General features: G+C 40.7%; 2 protein-coding genes across 2 annotated transcripts; both read left to right on the forward strand.

Annotated features, from left to right (window-relative positions):
* Nucleotides 1-984: 984 nt before the first annotated feature.
* LOC110534427 (E3 ubiquitin-protein ligase TRIM39) lies at nt 985-5,406 on the forward strand. The gene is made up of 2 exons (XM_021619285.2): nt 985-1,233; nt 1,632-5,406. Exon 2 carries the CDS (start codon nt 1,634-1,636, stop codon nt 3,263-3,265), a length of 1,632 nt encoding a protein of 543 aa, XP_021474960.1. The 5' UTR covers nt 985-1,233; nt 1,632-1,633; the 3' UTR covers nt 3,266-5,406.
* An 8,371-nt stretch (nt 5,407-13,777) lies between these two features.
* Nucleotides 13,778-16,412, forward strand: LOC110534426 (zinc finger protein RFP). The gene has a single exon (XM_036933546.1). It carries the CDS (start codon nt 13,783-13,785, stop codon nt 15,175-15,177), a length of 1,395 nt encoding a protein of 464 aa, XP_036789441.1. The 5' UTR covers nt 13,778-13,782; the 3' UTR covers nt 15,178-16,412.
* The last annotated feature ends 1,688 nt before the right edge of the window (nt 16,413-18,100 follow it).

The raw sequence follows: 18,100 nt of genomic DNA on the forward strand, positions 1-18,100 counted from the left end.
AGGGAGGCCAAATGCTCGCTGGCTTCCCTTGCATTCAATGCTATGGGCGGCAACAATGTCATACTCTTTTGGACCAGATAGCATCAGATAGATAGCCTACACATACTGAGGCTGTTTCACTCGTGCAGAGGTTTCTCCGGTGAGATACATTGATTTTTCTCTTGGGCCATGAATATATGGATACAGAATTACAATCTCACGAAGCAGTAATGACCCAATGTTGCCACGATTTAGGGATTTACGTCCTGTACAGGTCCAGACCGATGCACCTATTTCATTGTATTTTAACCCAAGCTCAAGATCACAGTCTGTGCATTGTAAAGGACCATAACTGTATTACCATTATTGCTCTTTGTTTTTGTTGTCAATTGTCTGTCAGTGTTGTTTTATCTGTTGTTGTTTATGGATGCTGTGTGAGTTGTCTGCCACCAAGTGGCATGTTTTGTCATGTCCACATACTCAATGAGCAGTAATGATCCAATATTGCCACAATTTAGGGATTGTCAGTTATGATCATGCATTGCCTTTAACGTAAGACAACCTCAATGTTTGTAGGACCTGCATTTCATTAAAAACCACAAGCAGCAGATGCAGGCTTTTAGCATACAGCGAGCACAGGCAATTTCCTACAAACAGTAAAGTAATTCTGCATTTTCTCCCATTCACCCATTTTCTGTTACTTGACTTGATAAACTGGTAGTTGGTATAACTCAAAGTGAATATGTTTAAAGGAAAAATCTGTGATATTTCCTGATTCTTAGTTAATGGTCAAATCTGCCAAGACAGCCACTACTTCTTCATCCCAATGTGGAATTAGAATCCTGTTGGTTGTTGATATCAGAAAACCTTCTATACACCTGCAATAATAGGTACTTGTTTCACATTTCTGATTCACACTTATTCTACCTAAATCAGTAAAACAATTATACAACTCTTGTTTAAACTGCCAACCTTGTTTGTATTGAGGTAAAACAATGTATCAGCCATGTGAAGGGTTAATTCTGTTCCAGAGCAGCACTGGAGCAGCACAGAGCAGCACTGGGTGGGGAGGCGCTTGTTGACAAAGTGAAACTAACGTTGCTAAACATGCTATATGTTGCACACATGAACAAACTCTAAAACACTTCAGAAATCTCTCTTCAACCGCTACACAGTCTCCGGTGGTTTTTAAAACTACAGTAAATACTAGAGAAAAATCTGAGAACACGCCAACACAATTTTAAACAGACACGGGTGAGTAGAAATTTACAAGGATGTGTGAAGAAATATTACTTTGTACATTTATTTTATGGTAATCTCCTGTTTTCTTTATCTACAGTACCTATGTTTAACTATATTAAGTAAATTGACAAATGTATGCTGTATGTAGTACAGTTAAACAACTTAATTTTAAATCAAGATTGGTAACGTCGCTTAGTACCGTGTTGACAACCGCACTGAAACTATCGAGAGCTGACTCATTCCAGGGAACAGAATTAGCTCCGTTAAAAACATATATATTGTGTTATTGACTCATTGATTATAATCTAGAGCTGGAGTCTATTATTCCTTTGATCTGAAGTTTTTCAGAGAGGTTTTAAGCAATTTGCTAAATTAAAACGTTTATATTTTCGACATTGCTCTCTCTCCAGATATGGCTTCCTCCAGCAGTCTCCTGTCTGAAGACCAGTTCCTGTGCTCTATCTGTCTGGATGTGTTCACTGAGCCAGTCACCACTTCATGTGGACACAACTTCTGCATGGTCTGTATCACAAATTACTGGGATAGCAAGGACCTGTACCAATGTCCACTGTGTAAGGAGAAATTCCCAGAACGACCTAAACTTCGTGTCAACACAATGTTAAGAGAGGTTGTAGAGAATTTTAAAAGGATGAGACACAGAGAAAAAGATGAGTCCCCTGCAAAAGCTGGAAATGTGCCCTGTGACGTCTGCCCTGGGATGAAGCGCAAGGCCCTGAAGTCCTGCCTGGTGTGTCTGGCTTCTTACTGTAAGACTCACCTGGATCCTCATCAGATAGCCCCAGCCTTAAAGAGACACAAACTGGTCGACCCTGTGGAGAACCTGGAAGACAGGATCTGTAAGAAGCACGACAGACTCCTGGAGCTGTTCTGTAGGACTGACCAGACGTGTGTATGTCAGTTCTGCAATGAAACAGACCACAAGACTCACATGACTGTCCACATAGAGGAAGAGTGTGGAAAGAGGAAGGCTCACTTGGAGAAAAAAGAGGCAGAAGTGCAGCAGATTATCCAGGTGCGACTGAAGAAGGTTAAAGACATCAAACTCTCAGTAGATCTCAGCAAGAGAGATGCAGATAGAGAGATAGCAGACAGCATACAGGTCTTTAGTACTCTGGTGCGCTCCATTGAGAAAAGCCAGGCTGAGCTGATTGAGGTAATTGAGGAGAAGCAGAAAGCAGTAGAGAGGCAGGCTGACGGGCTCATTAAAGATCTGGAGCAGGAAATCACTGAGCTACAGAGGAGAAGCACTGATCTGAAGCAGCTCTCACAGACAGAGGACCACCTCCAACTTCTCCAGAGCTTCCCATCCCTAGTGTGCACCCCTCCACCCACCAAGAACTGGTCTGAGATCAGTGTTCACAGTGCTCTGTGTGTTGGGACTGTGAGGAGAGCTGTGTCTCACCTGGAGGAGATACTGAATAAAGAGATGGAGAAGCTGCCTGAGGTCAAACTGAGGAGGATTCAGCAGTATGCAGTGGATGTGACTCTGGACCCTGATACAGCACATCACAAACTCGTCGTGTCTGAAGATGGGAAACAAGTAAAACGTGGAGACATACCACAGAATCTTCCTGACAATCCTAAAAGGTTTAATCAGTATTGGATTGTCCTTGCAAAGGATGGCTTCTCCTCAGGGAGATTTTACTATGAGGTGACGGTTAACGGTAAGACTAGGTGGACTTTAGGAGTGGCCAGAGAGTCCACTGACAGGAAGAGGAATATCACATTGAGCCCTGAACATGGACTCTGGACTGTGATACTAAGGGATGGGAATGAGTACCAAGCCTGTACCTCCCCCCCTGTTCTCCTCTCCCTGAGAAAGAAGCCCCAGAAGGTGGGGTTGTTTGTGGACTATGAGGAAGGTCTGATCTCCTTTTATGACGTGGAGGCCAGGTCTCATATCTACTCTTTCACTGGCTGCACCTTTACAGAGAAACTCTTTCCATACTTCGGCCCCTCTGATAACGATGATGGTCAAAACTCAGCCCCTCTCATCATCTCTCCTGTCAATCACACACACTGATTAAACAACGGAAAGGAAACTGTTTTTTTCCAGATATTTTAAAATTCACATTTACATATTGTAAACATACTGACAGGTCACATAATTTGAATATCCACATTGTCCTCTGAAGTCGTATCCTCAAATGAGAATGTAGAGTATTCTGTACATCTTAGCATGGATAATAAATGTGTGTATTTACTGAATAATGAAGACGATTAACTGTTATGTTGTTTTGATTATTCATATAATTTACCCATAATTATTACAGACTGAAAACTATCCTTTAAAGTGACGTTCCTTTTCTCTGTTTCTCTCAACCTCTTATTGTGTCTCTTAAGTGAATGTGATGATTAACGACGTACTCAGCCTTTGAACTTGTTTTGGATGTAGGGTGAATGTGACAGAGGACTTTGAAGCGCAAATCCACAGTTGAAACGGTAACAAAGTGCTTTGGTAAAAAGCTGAGGGATGTGCCTGGATTGAGGCAATACAGTTTATTTGAACATTTAGTATGTTTACAAAAATTGGAGAGAAAGAAGCTTGTATTTTGGGTTCAAATGGAGTGTGACAGTTGAGCTAAGCTGACGAGGCATTTATGAGTCATATTTTTCAAGAATCAATAGGTGTACATCATTCATTTCGAAGTCCAAAAATTGATTTTGTAACTACAGATTGCCCCTTCTAGCTTGATGTTACTGCTGTATAAGTGAATGTGGTAAAAATACATACTCAGCCTCTGAGCTGGTTACACAGTTCCGCGCTTCGATCAAGGACATACTTTTCCATTGAGCTGGCTGTGGATCCAAGACAGTGAATATAATATAACCTGTCTTCAGCAGGTTGTTGGTTTAGGATAGGGATTTTGATAAAACAAATACTTTTCCTTTGAGCTGGTGGTGGATGTAGGTGAGGATGAGGCCAGGGATCTCCACCAGGGGGATGATGAAGGAGCCTTTGGCCACGTTGCCCAGGTTGTAGTGGGCCAGACGCAGCATAGACGACAGGATGAGGGTCAGTGGCAGGTGGGATTTATTCCTGATGTCCACCACAGGGTACATGAAAAGCAGCGTTAGAAATAGACAAACTCATACAGGACAGACCTGGGTTCACAATATATTTTGTTTTCTTTCAGATACTTTGAGCGTTTGATTGAGCAGGTATGGAGTGCCATATGAGCGGAGTCTGTGCTTTTGGGTCTATTTAATTTCTTCTGTTGCATCAGGAGAGCTCAATTAAGTGCAGCTAATGTATTTGACAGAAAAACAAATACTATGAACCCTTTCATTGTATGAATTCATTTGTATGAATTAAATATACTGTTTTATTGTTGGGTGTATATATATATATTGTTTTTAGGACATCCTGACACAAACCCATGTCCCCCATAGACTGGATCCTCTCCTGCCCCACAGCTCTCACAAACACAGATGGGCATAGCTTGTTTTCCTTTCTTTTATTACTCTGCACAAAAATGTTATCAAAAATATGATTGGTTAAAACGTATGAAGGGAATAGAGATACAGTCATATACGATCCCTTTGTTCATGCAGTAGTACAAACTCAATAAGCAGTAATGTTTCCACAATTTAAGTATTGTCAGTTATGATCATTCATTGCCTCTGACAAAAGACAACCTCAACATTTGTAGGACCTGCATTTCGTATATTAAACTAATATAAAAACATGCTCAACAGAGTAAATGGCTCTTTCATATTTCATCCACTGTAGTAAAATGATCCCGTTAACAGGTGAGGGAGAACACCTTTTCACAAATCAAAAATCACAAACTTTAAAACATGTCCATGTAGGAAGGTTTCTGTTATGCTAGTCAGTTGTATTTGTCAAAATTGTATTAGACGTACCAATTCAACACAAGATGCGAACATGATCATCATTACCACAATCCCAAAATTCATTTGAGATACAAAACACTTGTAGTGTACAGTGGTAGTGGTGACAAAATAACAGTGATGACACAATGCATTTTCAAAGTCAATCGCAATACTTTCGCTCAAGAGGCTTAACTTAAATACATCAACTCTACAGCCTGTAAAATAGCACCAAACTACACTAACTAATATTCTTGATGGATGTACTTCTGTTACCTACAACATTTGTCGCAAAAACACATTGTGCTTTTAAAAAGTCCAAAGCTTTTATGGAACGTGTTCTATAACTTAATAAACAGGTTACCAAAAATATTGTGGTCCCCGGAACTGGCGTAATATCATGGAAATGTTTGGAATGCCTTTTGGTTTCTGTCTTCTGGTTTCGTCAAGCTAAAGTCCCTCCTCCATGAGTCTACAACAGTAAACAAATGGAGTGTAAAACTTCACAATTGTCTTCATCAGCATCATCATTTTGGGTATATCCTCACCTACATCCGGAGCGGCAGGTAGCCTAGTGGTTAGAGCGTTGGGCCACTAACCGAAAGGTTGGTGGCTCGAATCTCTGAGCTGACAAGGTAAAAATCGGTTGTTCTGCACCTGAACAAGGCAGTTAACCCACAGTTCCCAGGCCGCCATTGTAAATAAGAATTTGTTCTTAACACACTTGCCTAGTTAAAAATATTAAATCTGACTCTAGATTATGGAGGTGAATGAATGTATTCTCTGTTGGAAAAGCTTTTTAAACTCACCATGAGTTTTATCTCACCTCCGGCCGATCTCTTCCCGCCATATTCTTACTGTTCTGTACAAACTCCTAAAGAGGGAGAGAGAGAAAGAATGAGATAACCGGGTAAGTTTGGTGTAAAATGTGCACAAACGCTATTCGCCATATAGAGGGAGTAAAAGTGGTACTCTGTAAAAACAAAGGCTATGTTACATTGTCCACACTAACAAACCACTAAGAATGTACAGTGTGATACATTGGAATGCTAGTGTGGATAATGGAACAGAGACATATATACAGATGTACAGATACAGTGGTGTAAAGTACTTAAGCAAAAATATACTATATAAAATGTACTACTTAAGTGGTTTTGTTAGGTATCTGTACTTTATTTTACTATTTATATTTTTGACAACTTTTACTTTTACTTCACTACATTCTTAAAGAAAATAAGGTACTTTTTGCTCCATTTATTTTCCCTGACACCAAAAAAGTACATTACATTTTACTTTACATTTTACATTGTACTCGTTACATTTTGACAGGAAAATGGTCTAATTCACACACTATTCAAGAGAACATCCCTAAAACCAAATACTTTTAGACTTCTAATCAAGTAGTATTTTACTGGGTAACTTTCACTTTTACTTTAGTCATTTTCTATTAAGGTATCTTTACTTTTACTCAAGTATGACAATTGGGTACTTTTTCCACCTCTGCATTTATAAGGCAATGTCCCGATTCTCCATCCTTCTTCCAAAGTGAGCACAACATGAATTTAACAACAGTGGAAACTCCCTCTAGCCAATTATTACACCAATCCATTCCTTTTAAATCCATGACTGGTGGAGAATCAGGACGCAGCCATAACCTCCCACCCAGCCTCGCCTCCCTTCTCCTCACCATGAGGGACTTGTCCATGTAGAACAAGTGTCTTACATCATTTAAAAGCTTAACTTCTTGTTAATCCAGCCGCTTTGTCATATTTCAAAAAGGCTTTACGGCGAAAGCATACCATGCAATTATCTGAGGACAGCGCATTAAAAATATTTTCCAACCAAGCAGATGCATCGTGAAAGTTTGAAATAGCGATACAATACATCCCTTACCTTTGAAGATCTTCATCTGGTTGCAATCACAAGGGTCCCAGTTACATAACAAATGGTAATTTTGTTCGATAAAGTCCTTCTTTATATCCCAAAAAAGTAAGTTAATTTGGCACGCTTCATTCAATAATCCACCTGTTTTCCCCCGTTCAAAATGCATACAAAATTAATCCCGAACGTTACCAATAAACTTGGTCCAAACATGTCAAACAACGTTCCTAATCAATCCTCAGGTACCCTAATATGTAAATAAATGATCAAATTTAAGATGGAAAATAGTATATTCAATACCGGAGATAAATAACCAAGTGCTCGTCCTCACCGGAGCGTGTCATAAACATTTTCCAACCAAGCAGATGCATCACGAAAGTCAGAAATAGCGATAAAATAAATCGCTTACCTTTGAAGATCTTCGTCTTTTTACAATCTCAAGGGTACCAGTCACAAAATGAATGGTCGTTTTGTTCGATAAAGTCCTTCTTTATATCCCAAACATGTGGTTTATTTGGCGCGTTTGATTCAGAAATACACCTGTTCCAACTCGCCCAACATGCCTCCAAAGGAATCTAAAAGGTTACCTGTAAACTTGGTCCAAACATTTTAAACATTTCTAATCCAACCTCAGGTACCCTAGTATGTAAATAATCAATACAATTTTAAACAGAATAAACTGTTTTCAATACCAGAGAAAAACAACGATGAGCACGCACTCATTCACGTGCACCAAAAGACTAGAGTCCTTCTGAGTGACAGAATACGAATACTTTAAAATTTTTCAACAAAGAAAACATCTAAAAATTTCTGAAGACTGTTGACATCTAGTGGAAGCCACAGGAACTGCAATCTGGGTCCTAATAATTAGGCCTTCCCATAGAAAAGCATTGAAAAGTTCAATGACCTAAAAAAAATCCTGGATGGATTGTCCTCGGGGCTTCGCCTGCCAAATCAGTTCTGTTATACTCACAGACATTATTTTAACAGTTTTAGAAACTTTAGAGTGTTTTCTATCCAATACTATCATGCACATGCATATCCTAGCTTCTGTGCCTGAGTAACAGGCAGTTTACTTTGGGCACCTCAGTCATCCAAACTTCCGAATACTGACCCCAAGCCTTAGGCACAATCTGGGATTTTTCCTGCTGCTTATCTGCAGTAATTCCTTGTTTAGCATTTCTGATTCACACTTTTGTACCAAAAATGTATGAAGAATGAGGAGAGATCAGACATTTGAAGGGATAATTCTGTTCCAGAGCACAGAGCAACCAGCACTGGGTGGGGAGCAGCATGTCAACGTCACTTTCACGCCCTGACCTTAGAGAGCTTTTTATTATCTGGGATTTTCATTATCTGTCTGAGGATGGAAAACATGTAAGACTTCAAAACATACCACAGAATCTCCCTGGCAATCCAAAAAGGTTGAATCAGTATTTAATTGTCCTTGGAAAGGATGGCTTCTCCTCAGGAAGATTTTACTATGAGGTGACGGTTGTGGGGAAGACTGACTGGGATTTAGGAGTTGCCAGAGAGTCCACTGACAGGAAGGGGATTATATCACCTAGTTCTGAGGATGGAGTCTGGACTGTGGTCCTGAGGGATTGGAATCAGTACATAGCCTGTGCCTCCCCTCAAGTTTATCTCTCCCTGAGAGAGAAACCCCAGAAGGTGGGGGTGTTTGTGGACTATGAGGAGGGTCAGGTCTCCTTTTATGATGTGGAAGCCAAGTCTCATATCTACTCTTTCACTGGCTGCACCTTCGCTGAGAAGCTCTACCCATACTTCAGCCCCTGTGATAATGATGATGGTAAAAACTCAGCTCCTCTCGTCATATCTCCTGTCAATCACACACACGGATTAAACGATGGAACTAACTTACAAATCATTAAATACATCAATATTTACAAAATAGTATATTTATTCAGTTGACAAGGCACACGATTAGAATATCCACAGATGTCCTCTGAAATAGTGTCAACAAATGAAAATGGAAACTGTTTTGTACATCTAAACCATGGATAATAAATGCTGAAAATGAAGACTATCAACTGGAATGAATTAAAATCAGATGTGTATTTAAATCAAAAGTTATGTTGCTTTGATTATTTATATAATTTACCCACAATTGTTTTAGGGAAAATTATACTTTAAAGCAGGGTTCCCCAAGTGTTGGACATAAAAGAGTGTAAAAACACCAGGAAATAATCTCCAATTGATTTAAATTTTGGAAACCTGTTCCAAAGTATTCCTTATGCATAATTTAAACTTGATTGTATACAAATGTAAGCAAGGTTTGAAATCAAATTTGATATTTGTTTGTGCTTTGTGCAGTAATTTTTGATTTTAGTTTATTCGGATCCCCATTAGCCGACGTCAATGGCAACAGCTAGTTTTACTGGAGTCCGACACATAACAAAAACTACATTACAGACAAAATACTTGAAAATGTACATTCATTTAAAATAGTAACATCTAATGTGCATCTATCAGTTACATATACATGTCAGTACATACACACAAAAGGTAGGTCACATGGGGGAGAGGCATTGTGTCATGAGGTGTTGCTTTATTTGTTTTTTGAAACCAGCTTTGCTCTTCAATCCTTGCGCTAATGAGATGGAAGGGAGTTCCATACATTCATGGCTCTGTATAATACTGTTCGATTCCTTGAATTTGTTCTGGACCTGGGGACTGTGAAAAGACCCCTGGTGGCATGTCTGGTAGGGTAAGTGTATGTGACAGAGCTGTGTGTAAGTTGACGATGCTAACAATTTGGAATTTCCAACATATGTTTCTTATAAAAACAAGAAGTGATGCAGTCAGTTTGTCCTCAACTCTTAGCCAAGAGAGACTGGCATGCCTCGTATAAATACTAGCCCTCTGATTACAATGAAGAGCAAAACGTGCCACACTATTCTGGGCCAGCTACTAGATCCGTCCTTGCAGCACTTGACCATATGACTAGACAATAATCAAGATAAGATAAAACTAGAGCCTGCAGGACTTGCTTTGTGGAGTGTGGTGTCTTAAACGCAGAGCATCTCTTTATTACAAACAAACCTCTCCCTATCTTTACAACCATTGAATCAATATGTTTTTACCATGAGCTAACATCAAGTCATTTCATCTCCGCAAATTTGCTCAACAGCCACACCATTCATTACCAGATTCAACTGAAGTCTTGAATTTAGGGAATGATTTGAACCCAATATCATGCTCTTAGTTTTAGAGATGATTAGGACCAGATCATTACCGGCCACCCATTCTAGAAATGTACAATCTAGAGATGATGTGTAATTATTGTTCTGGCCCTCAACCATCCACTCAAAACAAAATGGCCCGCTGCTGAATCGAGTTGATGATTAAAGACGTACTCAGCTTTTGAACTGTTTGTGGATGTAGGTGAACGTGACACATGACTTATTCTGCCTTAAAGCTGGTTATTGATACTCTAAGTGAATGTGATAAGGGACATACTCGGCCTTTGCCCTGGCTCTGGATCTGAGACACTGAATATGACAAGGGACGTACTGTGCCTTTAAAGGCCCAATGTAGACGTTTTCATCTCAATATCAAATCATTGCTGGATAACATTACTGTAATAGTTTCCATTAAAATGGTAAAAACAAATATATATTTTTCACATTTATATTTAGCAAAAAAACAATTGCACAGGCAAGAATTTTGCTAGGACTGTCTGGGAGTGGTCTGAGTGAGGGACCTAATTGGAGGGGCCTAATGGGAGGGAGATGTAACCTGAAAACTAGCTGTTATTGGCAGAGAGGTTTGGAACGCTCTGTTATTGGTCTATTAACTTATATCGGCTGGTGATGTCACCAGGCAGGCTATAAATCCCCCCATGCAACACCTGTTGATTTAGAAGGTCCTGTGTAGATTGTATTTAAAACCAGAAACCATCAGGAAATAACACTGATCAAATTCTTTCACACTTTTACTATGTTAGCAAAGACAGTAGAGTATGAAGATAGGCAGAAACTGCTTCTCCAATAGAGATCCCCGGTCACACTTGTAAGCGATGTCATGGTGACGTTGGCTAGCTAATCTCATGCACAGTGTCGAAGCATGTCATCAGGTCTACCGGTCGTTTCGCCCCGAACTGCGCCTTTGGAGGCCGTCAAATCAAAGGCAGCCCTTCGATATGAAGTTGTTTTTGACAAACCACTGCGCCACCTGGGAGGCCCTATGTCTAAAGTATTTTAACATGTTATTAATCCAACCTCGTGAAAGTGACAAATTAACATGTTTTCAATTGTCAAAAACAACTTCATATCGAAGTTTTGACGGCCTCCAAAGGCGCAGTTCGGCGCGAAACGACCGGTAGACCTGATGACATGCTTCGACACTGTGCATGAGATTAGCTAGCCAACGTCAATCACCATGACATCGCCTACAAGTGTGACCGGGGATCTCTATTGGAGAAGCAGTTTCTGCCTATCTTCATACTCTACATTGGTTAGAATCGAGGTTGTGTCTTTAGAGTTAGAGATAATGGACAGGTAGGGAAGAATTGTTCACTTCTCTCATTGACTTTTCAAACCCAAAACCCAGGCCTGGTCTACTTGGTCTGCTTCGCAAGCGTTTTGGAAGTCTCTGGGTTTGAAATTTTGACTTCACATGGGTGAGGACAGGGTTCCTGGATTCACATATTTGCATTTGTTTTCTAAAATAATTATTTGTGTTTGATTCAGCCTAATGTGCATTGATTGTATTTTACACACATTTTTGGACAATATCACTTAACACTGTCTGCATTATACATGATTGATTGATCCAAAGGGCAATATTTATACGTCATTGATGTTCCCTGTCACCCCTCCTTCGATATCCATCCACACTGGCAGGTTGTCTTTTAGGGACGATCAAAGATCCTTTTCACCAGGGCCTGGTCGTGCCACTGGTATGACGGCATCACATGAGATGGCATCTTCTCCCCTCCAGATAGAATGCAGTTGACACAAGCAAAGTTAGGACATTCTGGCAGAGTTGGCTGTAGCTCCTGTTGGTTGTCTTTTAATTAAGAGGGAGGTAGCATGAGAAAGTGGCTTAGACAATGCGTACGCGGCTTGGTTTCCCAGGGAGCACGGTAGGCCTACTTAGACCAATGGGATGAGGGACACCTGCTTACTCTAGAGATGCACATTGTGTGAAATATGTACCTAAAGCACATTATATTTTAGCATTTCTCTGATGCCTCCAAAGCATGTGTTAGGGTTCGTTCCTTCCGTCCTTGTTGATCCTTATTGGCTCATTGGTGAAATTAGCATTATGACATATTTAATTAAATCATTCAAAAATCTGTATTAATGCAATTACAGACAGAAGTTGACAATCAGGAACATAGTACGCATGTTTCCAAGTAAGTTCTGCATCAAACAAAAAGTCTCAAGTTGTTTTGTTACACGCTCAGTCTAGCCTGGTGATGTCACTACCTACGTCATTACCTTTTTAGTCCTGAGACCAAAACCCTGCCTACCAAGCTATTTAAACAATGGCTTTTAGTGGTATCGAAAACTTAGCAGTAAAACGTCCACTCCCCAAAGTTGATTTATTGTGGAATGTTTAACTAGTCTTATCTCCTCCACTCCCCTGCAGAGCTCCTTCTCCACAGTCACACATTCTCAGAGGGGCCACTTTATAAGAAAGAGAGAGAGAACTAAAAAAACAATTGTGGAATACTGTTAATCTGTAGTCTAGGACCCTATAAATGCAAGGAGGGAGGGATCTTATAACCCCTTCTATTAATACAACATAAGAATAATCAATTATTCTAATACATCAAACATTTTGGTACAACCCTTTTCATGACCCCTAGGTGAACCCGACACATGTTGACTGATGATGGTACTGTGCACCGCAAAGGGGGAATTTGTAGTTTAGACATCCCTTTTTCTATGAATACAGAATTACCAACTCAATAAGCAGTAATGACCCAACGTTGCCACAATTTAGGGATTTACGTCCTGTACAGGTCCAGAACGATGCACCTATTTGATTGTATTTTAACCCAAGCTCAAGATCACAGTCTGGGCATCACATAGGACCATAACTGTATTACCATTATTGCTCTTTGTTTTTGTTGTCAATTGTCTGTCAGTGTTGTTTTATCTGTTGTTGTTTATGGATGCTGTGTGGGTTGTCTGCCACCAAGTGGCATGTTTTGTCATGTCCTGCATTTATGTTTTATAAACTCCAATAGAATATATGAAAGAGACAAACTCAATAAACAGTAATGATCCAATATTGCCACAATTTAGGGATTGTCAGTTATGATCATGCGTTGCCTTTAACATAAAACAACCTCAATGTTTGTAGGACCTGCATTTCATTAGAAACCACAAGCAGCAGATGCAGGCTTTTAGCATACAGCGAGCACAGGCAATTTCCTACAAACAGTAAAGTAATTCTGCATTTTCTCCTTTCACCCATTGTCTGGCTTGACTTGATAAACTGGTAGTTGGTATATGTCAAAGTGAGTATGTTTAAAGGCACAATATGGGACATTTCTTGCTTCATAATTAATTGTCAAATCTGCCAAGACAGCAATTCCTTTTTCATCCCAATGTGGAATTAGAATTCTGTTGTTGTTGATGTCAGAAAACCTTCCATACACCTGCAATAGGTCCAAACAATTATAATACTCTTGTTTAACTGTTCAACCTTGATTGAATTAAGAAGGTAAAACAATGTATCAGCCATGTGAAGGGTTAATTCTGTTCCAGAGCACAGAGCAGCACTGGGTGGGTAGGAGCATGACAACGTCACTTTGCTAAAGTGAAACTGAAGTTTCTAGATTTTAAAAAGATGAGAGACAGAGGTAAAGATGAGTCCCCTCCTAAACTCGGAAAAGTGCCTTGTGACGTCTGCACTGGGACGAAGCTCAGTGCCATGAAGTCCTGCCTGCTCTGTCTAACCTCTTACTGTGAGACTCACCTGGAGCCTCATCAGATTGCCCCAGCCTTAAAGAGACACAAACTGGTCGACCCTGTGGAGAACCTGGAAGACAGGATCTGTAAAAAGCATGACAGACTCCTGGAGCTGTTCTGTAGGACTGACCAGACTTGTGTGTGTCAGTTCTGCACTGAGGCAGACCACAAGACTCATGACACTGTCCCTATAGAGGAAGCGTGTGGAGAGAGGAAGGCTCACTTGGAGAAAACTGAGACAGAAATGCAGCAGATTATCCAGGAGCGACTGAAGAAGGTTAAAGACATCAAACTCTTAGTAGATCTCAGCAAGAGAGATGCAGAGAGGGAGATAGCAGACAGCATACAGGTCTTCAGTACTCTGGTGCGCTCCATTGAGAAAAGCCAAGCTGAGCTTGTTGAGGTGATTGAGGAGAAGCAGAAAGCAGTAGAGAGGCAGGCTGAAGGGCTCATTAAAGATCTGGAGCAGGAAATCACTGAGCTACAGAGGAGAAGCACTGATCTGAAGCAGCTCTCACAGACTGAGGACCACCTCCAACTTCTCCAGAACTTCCCATCACTAGTGTACAAACCTCCACCCACCAAGAACATGTCTGAGATCAGTGTTCACAGTGATCTGTGTGTGGGGACTGTGAGGAGAGCAGTGTCTCAGCTGAAAGAGACACTGAATAAAGAGATGGAGAAGCTGCCTGAGGTCAAACTGAAGAGGATTCAGCAGTATGCAGTGGATGTGACTCTGGACCCTGATACAGCACATCACAAACTCATCCTGTCTGAAGATAGGAAACAAGTAAGACGTGGAGACATACCACATAATCTTTCTGACAATCCAAAAAGGTTTGATCATTTTGCCATTGTCCTTGGAAAGGATGGCTTCTCCTCAGGTAGATTTTACTATGAGGTGACAGTTAACGGTAAGACTAGGTGGACTTTAGGAGGGGCCAGAGAGTCCATAGACAGGAAGGGGTCTGTATCACCTAGCCCTGAATATGGACTCTGGACTGTGGTCTTAATGGATGGGAATCAATACACAGCCTGTGCCTCCCCCCAAGTCATCCTGTCCTCGAGAGAGAAGCCCCAGAAGGTGGGGTTGTTTGTGGACTATGAGGAGGGTCAGGTCTCCTTTTATGATGTGGAGGCCAGGTCTCATATCTACTCTTTCACTGGCTGCACCTTTAAAGATAAACTCTTTCCCTTCTTCATCCCCAGTAATAATGATGATGGAAAAAACTCAGCTCCTCTCATCATCTCTCCTGTCAATCACACAGGCTGATAAAACAATGGAGAGAGAGTCATTTTTCAGGTATTGCCCTAAATTGTCATTTGTGTTGAAAAATGTTTTGAGCTTGTAATGTACCATAATGCATCTTTGAACATTTATACAAAGGTATACTTAATGAATACAACACAGCTTTAGTGTCACCCTGTCTCAAAAACAGATTTTTTCCCCCGCTTGGAACTATTGGAAATGAAGCTTTTTCTCCTGACTGCATGTAGTTGAATGTGAGAAAGTACTTGCCTTTGAGCTGGTTTTTGGTTTGTGACAGTGAATGTAATAGAGGACGTACTTTTCCTTTGAGCTGGTTGTGGATGTAGGTGAGGATGAGGCCAGGGATCTCCACCAGGGGGATGATGAAGGAGTCTTTGGCCACGTTGCCCAGGTTTTAGTGGGACAGTTGCATCATAGAGGATGGGGTCAGGGCCAGCTGAGATGTATTCCTGATGTCCACCACAGGGTACAGGTAAAGAGGAGTTTGAAATAGTATAAGTGGTACACTACAGACCTGGGTTCAAATAGTATTTGTTTTCTTTCACATACTTTTGCCGTTTGATTGAGCCGGTATGGAGTGCCAGATGGGCAGGGTTTGTACTTTAGGGACTATTCCATTGGTTCAACCGCATCAGGCGAGATCAATGAAGTCCACTGCATAAACATGTTATACAACATATTCTGGGTTGAACTCTGCTTTCATTTATGAATAAATATACACTTCTAGGCAATTCCTTTTTCTACAGAGTATTAAAACTCAAGCCATCATTTTGGGATTGTCAGTTAATGATCATCCATTGCCTTTGACATAAGACAAACTAAGCAATTGCTGGACCTGCATTTAATATGTTCAACTGCTATAAACATTTCATCATCAGAGTAAATGCCTCTTTCATATTTGATCCAGTGTAGTAATGAGTAAAATGATCCTGTTAACAGGCGAGGGAGAACACCTTTTCACAAGTCACTAACTTTCAAAACATGTCCATGTAAGAACTTTTCTGTTATGCTAGTCAGTTGTATTTCTCAAAATTGTATTAGATGTACAAATGCAAGACAAGAAGTGACCATGATCATCATTCCCACAACCCCAAAAGTCATTTGAGATACAAAACACTTGTAGTGTATCGTAGTGGTGGTTACAAAATAACAGTGGTGACATGGAATGCATTTGAATATTCTCTCACAATACTTTGACCCAGAAGAGGCTTAACTAAAAAACATTGCACCAAACTACACTAACAATATTCTTGACAAATGTACTTATGTCACATAAAATATTTGTTACAAAAAGGCATTGTGCTTAAAAAAAAAACTGTGTGCCATAAATTAATAAACAGGTTATCAAAAAATATTGTAGTCTCTGGGACTGTAGTGATATCATGTTAAACCTATTGCACATGGATTCAAGAAAACCTCTGCAATGCCTTTGGTTTCTGTCTTCAGGTTTGGTTTTTCAAGTGGTTCTCCATGAGTCTACAACAATAAACAAATGGAGTGTTAATCTTTACTATTGTCTTCATCAGCACCATCATTTTGGGTGTATGACTCTAGATTATGGAGGTAAATGAATGTATTCTCTGTTGGAAAAGTTTTGTTAACTCACCATGGACTTCATCTCAGCACAGACTCCATCTGCATCGGACCGATCCCGTCCTGCCATAAATCAAATCAAATCAAATCAAATTTTATTTGTCACATACACATGGTTAGCAGATGTTAATGCGAGTGTAGCGAAATGCTTGTGCTTCTAGTTCCGACAATGCAGTAATAACAAGTAATCTAACTAACAATTCCAAAACTACTGTCTTGTACACAGTGTAAGGGGATAAAGAATATGTACATAAGGATATATGAATGAGTGATGGTACAGAGCAGCATAGGCAAGATACAGTAGATGGTATCGGGTACAGTATGTACAATGAGATGAGTATGTAAACAAAGTGGCATAGTATAGTATAAAGTGGCTAGTGATACATGTATTACATAAGGATACCGTCGATGATATAGAGTACAGTATATACGTATGCGTATGAGATGAATAATGTAGGGTAAGTAACATTTATATAAGGTAGCATTGTTTAAAGTGGCTAGTGATATATTTACATCATTTCCCATCAATTCCCATTATTAAAGTGGCTGGAGTTGAGTCAGTGTCAGTGTGTTGGCAGCAGCCACTCAGTGTTAGTGGTGGCTGTTTAACAGTCTGATGGCCTTGAGATAGAAGCTGTTTTTCAGTCTCTCGGTCCCAGCTTTGATGCACCTGTACTGACCTCGCCTTCTGGATGATAGCGGGGTGAACAGGCAGTGACTCGGGTGGTTGATGTCCTTGATGATCTTTATGGCCTTCCTGTGACATCGGGTGGTGTAGGTGTCCTGGAGGGCAGGTAGTTTGCCCCCGGTGATGCGTTGTGCAGACCTCACTACCCTCTGGAGAGCCTTACGGTTGAGGGCGGTGCAGTTGCCATACCAGGCGGTGATACAGCCCGCCAGGATGCTCTCGATTGTGCATCTGTAGAAGTTTGTGAGTGCTTTTGGTGACAAGCCGAATTTCTTCAGCCTCCTGAGGTTGAAGAGGCGCTGCTGCGCCTTCTTCACGATGCTGTCTGTGTGAGTGGACCAATTCAGTTTGTCTGTGATGTGTATGCCGAGGAACTTAAAACTTGCTACCCTCTCCACTACTGTTCCATCGATGTGGATAGGGGGGTGTTCCCTCTGCTGTTTCCTGAAGTCCACAATCATCTCCTTAGTTTTGTTGACGTTGAGTGTGAGGTTGTTTTCCTGACACCACACTCCGAGGGCCCTCACCTCCTCCCTGTAGGCCGTCTCATCGTTGTTGGTAATCAAGCCTACCACTGTTGTGTCGTCCGCAAACTTGATGATTGAGTTGGAGGCGTGCGTGGCCACGCAGTCGTGGGTGAACAGG

Source organism: Oncorhynchus mykiss, chromosome 10 (genome assembly GCF_013265735.2).
Source record: "Oncorhynchus mykiss isolate Arlee chromosome 10, USDA_OmykA_1.1, whole genome shotgun sequence".
NCBI classification, from domain to species: domain Eukaryota; kingdom Metazoa; phylum Chordata; class Actinopteri; order Salmoniformes; family Salmonidae; genus Oncorhynchus; species Oncorhynchus mykiss.

What these genes read in the sequence shown, in the direction of transcription:
- LOC110534427 (XM_021619285.2), top strand. Translation starts at nt 1,634, where the DNA reads ATGGCTTCCTCCAGCAGTCTCCTGTCTGAAGACCAGTTCCTGTGCTCT.
- LOC110534426 (XM_036933546.1), top strand. Translation starts at nt 13,783, where the DNA reads ATGAGAGACAGAGGTAAAGATGAGTCCCCTCCTAAACTCGGAAAAGTG.